General features: G+C 41.4%; 1 protein-coding gene across 1 annotated transcript; it reads left to right on the top strand.

Moving 5' to 3' along the window:
- Positions 1-630: 630 nt before the first annotated feature.
- Positions 631-5982, top strand: LOC146522791 (uncharacterized). The gene is made up of 3 exons (XM_085153236.1): positions 631-968; positions 3613-3876; positions 4972-5982. Exons 1-3 carry the CDS (start codon positions 797-799, stop codon positions 5874-5876), a joined length of 1341 nt encoding a protein of 446 aa, XP_085009362.1. The 5' UTR covers positions 631-796; the 3' UTR covers positions 5877-5982.
- Positions 5983-6072: the final 90 nt, after the last annotated feature.

The following is a 6072-nucleotide window of genomic DNA, read 5'->3' as shown; positions in this document are numbered from 1 at the left end:
AAATGTAGGCCTGTTTTTTTAGTTGCAAATGTGATTGAAATACAATCCATTTCCATGGTAACAATGGCAAAAGGCAGGGCACACTCTAGACAGGTAATCGATCAAACTAACACACAGCGACCACCACCAATTAACCTGACCTTACTAACTGCATATCTGTGGGCTGTGGGAGGAATCCAGAATACCCCGAGAGGTATTTATACTTTTTGGGGAAGTAATCAGTAATTAGTTACTGATGACTTTTTTCAAGTAACTTGACCAACACTGCACACGACTTTCCTCTTGCTCACTTACAAATTGAAACAAATTTCCCCTTGCCAACGTCCCACAGATCCACAAATGTGGGTTGTGTTCATGTTCCAGTGTAAAAATAAGATATATAGACTTCAACTGTATATAAACGTGATAGTGTCTTTCCATATGAAGTGGACGTTTCTTTTCTAAATAAACAGAACAGCTTTTAAACACTTTACTAGAAATTTTACATTTACCAAACACAAATCAACTTTTCTAGTTTAAAAACACAATGCATTTTATTTGGATAAAAACGGGTATAGGGAGGAAGGCCACAAGTCCCAGTTTTACACTGGGACATGAACGCAGCTTCCGTTTGGGGAATCGGGACGACGTCATCAACAAGCGCCACAAGAGCTCTTCACAAAAATCTTCCTGGTTTCGGGTTGGTCGGCTCACATTTAGAACCCTCGACACAAAAGAAACTGCAACGCTAGTGTGGATCTGATAGCAAAACCTATCGATGCTTGTATCGATCCGTCCAGCCTGAGTTGAAGCAGCAATGAGTTCAGGTCAGTATCTGAGAGAGTTCATCAAGCAGAGACTAACTGCTGTTTGTGAAGAAATCTTCTCAGAGGTTCAAAAAACCATCGTCCAGTATGAGGAGGAGATCAACCGTCAGCACAGACTGCTGGATATCAGCCGGAAACCCGACAGAAACTCGCACATCATAGGTATGAACATGTTTTTAACTCTGTGCTGTTCAAGCTCAGATTCTTCAGTGTTTGGTTGATTGGTGATAAATCTGAAAGTTTATCAGCTTCTCCAGGATTTCTCTAAGCTGAAGTTAGCTGAGAGCAGGAAGCTGTTACTTTGGTGATGAATTCAGAGGAAAAGAAAAATCTCTATTTTGAATGGAAAACTGTTTTAATGGCATCTGTTATTAAAGGTGATAGGCTCAGACATTCTTAACAGGCTGCGTTGCCTTCATTCAGTTTTATTTATACAGCGCCAAATCATAACAGTTGCGTCAAGTAGCTTTATGTAAGTATATTATAAATGCTCCCACACGTGAGATTTAAGTTATACTGGAAGTTTCTCGAGCTCCTCTGCAGATAGATAATCAGATAGATCTTCAGTCAAGAAAAAATGACTTTCAAATTTTTTTTGTGTATATAGCACCTTTCAAGTAGACAAAATATCACAAAGTGCTTTTGTCTTAAATAACAAGGCATAAAACAAAACAGACAAAATTAACCAATTGCAATTCTAAAATGTGTTTTTAGTTGTTTTAAAAAAAGAGACCACTGACTCCACAGATCTTAAGCTCAGAGGGAGAGAGTTACAGTCTGTGGCCACACTGGTAAAACCTCTGTCTCCCTTAGTTCTTAGCCTTGGATGTTGTATAACAAGCAGGCCCTAAACACATGACCTCAGGGACCTGCTAGGACAGGGGTGGGCAATTCCAGGCCCCGAGGGCCGGTGTCCTGCAGGTTTTAGATCTCACCTTGGGTCAACACACCTGAATCGCATGATTAGTTCGTTACCAGGCCTCTGGAGAACTTCAGGACATGTTGAGGAGCTAATTTAGCCATTTAAATCAGCTGTGCTGGTTCAAGGACACATCTAAAACCTGCAGGGACACCGGCCCCCGAGGCCTGGAGTGGCCCAACCCTGTGCTAGGGACAAAAGGCTGTAGAAGTTCAATAATGTAAGCTGGTGCTTGTCCATGAAGAGCTCTAAAAGTCAGAGCCAGAATCTTAAAATTGATTCTTAATTGAATTGGGAGCCAGTGCTGCTGTATGAGCAACACTGTCACATGTGAATACTTAGTGGATTTGGTCAGAAGCCTTGGTGCAGCATTTTGAACAACTTACAGATGTCCCAGGGAGGAAGAAAATAGACCCCAGTGGCAACATATACAATGCAAACAAGGCAGGACCAAAAATAGAGCTTTGAGGTACATTATAATTAAGAGGGGCTATTTTGGAGCTGTAAGGGTCCATGTTGACATAAAAAGTGCTTCCAGATAAGTAGGGCCAAAACCACTGAAGAGCAGACCCTCTTAGCCAGCATATGATTCCAGCCGTGATAACAGGATATCATGCTCAACTGTGTTAAAAGCTTCTGTCAGGTCCAACAACAAGAGGGCAGCAGGGCTGCCCGAGTCCAGAGTTAAAAGAATGTATTTAAAACCCTTAAAAGTACTGTGCAGTTATTTAAAACTTGATTGAAACTTTCCAGAGATCACATTAAGATCAAGGTGGGCCTGCAACTATAAATGGACTACTTTCCCCAGAACTTTTGAAAGAAAGGGAAGCTTCTAAATTCGCCTGTAATCGGCCAGAACAGTTGGGTCCAGATTAGGGCTGGGCCATATCATACCGTTCAAGATAATACCGGTATAATGTTGGGCAACGATAAGAAAATGAAATATCGCGCCTTTGTTTTCATATGCACATGGCGGAAAAAGTAGGACGGAGAATAAGAAGAGCGAAAGTGGATCGCTGAATGAAACAGATGAACCAGAATTGGTTTGTAAAAATGCTGCAACTTCAGTGGTGTGGAACTGGTTTGGCTTTCGTCAGTCAGATACACAACAAAGCACTATTTTTGGTAGAGCATGCTAGCGGGCCGTCGTTATTACCGTGTTTTTTGGAAAATACGGCACACTTAAAATCAATCCTTTGATTTTGCTGAAAATCGACAGTGCCCCTTATAATCCCGTGTGCCTTATGTATGAATTCTGGTTGTGTTGACCTCGAAATGATTTTATGTTGTACACGGCGCTTGAAAATCTGTCAAATGTTTTAGTACGACTTTGCTAAGCTATGAACCTGGACTGCTTGATGGATTGCCGGAGCATTACGGCTATCATAACCTCTTTTTAAGTTTTGTGGATATTATACATGGTTATATTGAGGATATGTCAGCCAGTTTCCACTGGAAATGCCTTTTGGTTAAACTCTCAGCAAGGAATTTGCATTTGCACTGTTAAATTTTTATATAACTTTAATGCACTTAAAAACAGCTGCGTGTTTAAGTGAAAATACATTGATGTTTTTGTTTTTGGCACTAATAAAGTTGTGGAGTTGTAAAGTATTTTGTCTAGTGTCAATTATATCGTTATATCGCAAATTTTCAAATGTATATCGTGATAAATATTTTTGGTCATATCGCCCTGCTCTAGTCCAGATTGTGTTTTTAAGAAGAGGCTGAACTATAGCTTGTTTAAAACATGATGGAACACAGCCTATAGCAATGGACATGTGTAAATGATCACCTTTTATTCAGGTTTTGATATTAAACATGTGTCTTTATGTGTTTTTGTATCATTACATTATTGGTTATTGTTCTTTTGTTTCTTTGTACCTCAAGACCTCCCACATCATCATGACTGTGAGGAAGAGGAGGGTCTGGATGAGCAGCAGGTCTGTAACCAGGAGAGAAACTCCAGTCTGGACCAGGAGGACCCAGAGCCTCCACAGATTAAAGAGGAACAGGAGGAGCTCTGTAGCATTCAGGAGGGAGAGCAGCTTGGACTGAAGCAGGAGGCTGAAGGCATTATCGTCTGGACTGATGAAGAGCAACTCACACTGCTGGAGACCATCTGCAAACCTGTGATAAAGTTACACAGAATGGGTATGTAAAACCAGGGCTCTAGAGTGCGACCAAATTTCTCAATGGTGTGACTTAAAAAAAATCCTAGGTCGCACCGGTGCAACCAGCTGTTCAGTACAAAAGAAAAAAAGTCTCAGCAACTGTGAAAGTCTCCGTGTGGTCAACAACAGACACACATTATGCCCATATCGTGGTCTAAACCGTGGGACCTCTCTGATTGGCCGTGGTACAGATATTCCTGTAGTCCTTCACGTGTGTGTTTGAAAGTGAATAAAAGCATATCGATTAACTAAATCCTGAATCGAGTATAAATGTATTTAGCCAAAAATGGCAGAATCTCAGGTTAAAGCTGGTCAAACCAAACAGCTGAATCAGTAAATGAAAGCAGGTGCACTGATTCTGCACAAAGACGTAAACACAGAGCGCAGACCCACTTACACATCAGAATCAGCCTTTGACACAAAGGCATCTGCTGTGATGCTCACACCTCTGACAAAGTCTCACATGATCAGAAATGAAAGAGAAATGGATTATAGAAATCAGTGACGATACACAGCCCTAGTGAGTAGCCTAGGCCTAACAGAAGTGGATGTAGCTGTGGGTAATGAGAAAAGATGAAAAGAACAATTGATAACTTTTTTGCTAAGTTAAGGCCTGATCCGTCTGAAATTCACAGCCAGTGCTCTGATACGGACATTATATGCCGTGATAAATGTACTGCCCAAGTGTCCCCTCTCCCCACTGCCTTTCTTGTAGAACTGTGCTCCAGGTAAAGAACTTTGTTTTGACAAGATTGCTAGTAAATCATTTACAAATTAATGTTGGACAGCAGTTAAAAAAATGTAACATTTAAAACTGTGGTCAGAGAGGTCCGGGTGAATATCCTGATGGCATGAGCGAGAGCAGTGAGTCCATCCTGGGTGATCCAGGGATGATGGAGGCAGGAGGTCTGGAAGGTGAAGCTAGATGGAAAACAGAGCATTGTTTTTGTACTCTCTTTGACAGTGTCAGTCTTACTCGTGCCTTTTTATCACTGTTGTGTGTATGTATACCTTCTTGCATTATCTTATAATATATTTCCTCAAAAGTTTGTTTTTCCTCTATTTGTCTCTTCAGACTTCCTACAGGAGGATGTCTGTGAGGAGGAGGTTCTTGCAGACCAGCAAGTCTGTGCCCAAGAGAGAAACTCCAGCCTGGACGAGGAGGACCCAGAGCCTCCACAGATTAAGGAGGAACAGGAGGAGCACTGCAGCAGTCAGGAGGGAGAGCAGCTTGGATTGAAGCAGGAGGCTGATACCTTTGTGGTGACTCAATCTTATGAGGAAAGTTCCCACAGTGAGCCAGAACCAAACAGTGAGCACCTCCTTTCTCACAGCTCTCCTGAACCAGAGAGCCGAGATCAGAAAGAAAGCCAGCATGTGGACTCAGGATCAACTAGAAATGAAGAGCTGGAGAAAAGGAGACGTTACAGTAAAAGAGTAGGCAAAGAGAGTCAAAGTAAAACTGAAAGGAAAATGTCCCTAAAATGTGAAACTTGTGGAAAAACTTTCGAGTTTATATCCTGCCTCGCTGCACATTTAGAAATTCACGCTAGTGAGAAAATGTATTCTTGTAGCACGTGTGGGAAAAAATTTGATCAGAAATCTGCATTGGATCGTCATTTAACAAGTTATCTAGGTCAGAAGATGTATTCTTGTAGCATCTGTGGGAAAAAAATGCACTCTAAAGCCTACATGCCTACACATATGAGACTTCACACGGGTGAGAAACCGTATTCTTGTAGCATCTGTGGGAAACGATTCAATCAGAAAACAGGATTGAAAACTCACATAAGACGTCACACAGGGGAGAAGCCGTATGTTTGTATTAACTGTGAGAAACGATTTGCAGATAAAACAGCACTGGACTGTCACTCAGTAATTCACACAGGTGAGAAACCATATTGCTGTAACAGCTGTGGAAAAAAGTTCAATCGGAGCGCAAACTTAAAGACGCACATGAAGAGAATTCATACTGGTTAAAGTTTCATGCTTAGAAAATGTGGGACACTGTGACTTACCCCCTATTTCTTTTTTCTTTTTCAAAATTGTCAGCACTTTGTTCTTCTGTTCATTGGATTAAAATGAAGGCTCCGATATCATGTTGGCTTCCTTTCTTTACTCAACCACACACTTAACTAGGGCTGTGCGATATGACCAAAATCTCAGATCCCGATAT

Source organism: Neolamprologus multifasciatus, chromosome 3 (assembly GCF_963576455.1).
Source record: "Neolamprologus multifasciatus chromosome 3, fNeoMul1.2, whole genome shotgun sequence".
NCBI classification, from domain to species: Eukaryota; Metazoa; Chordata; class Actinopteri; order Cichliformes; family Cichlidae; genus Neolamprologus; species Neolamprologus multifasciatus.
The sequence above is the reverse complement of the archived record's forward strand: the minus strand, read 5'-3'. Positions and strand labels throughout refer to the sequence as shown.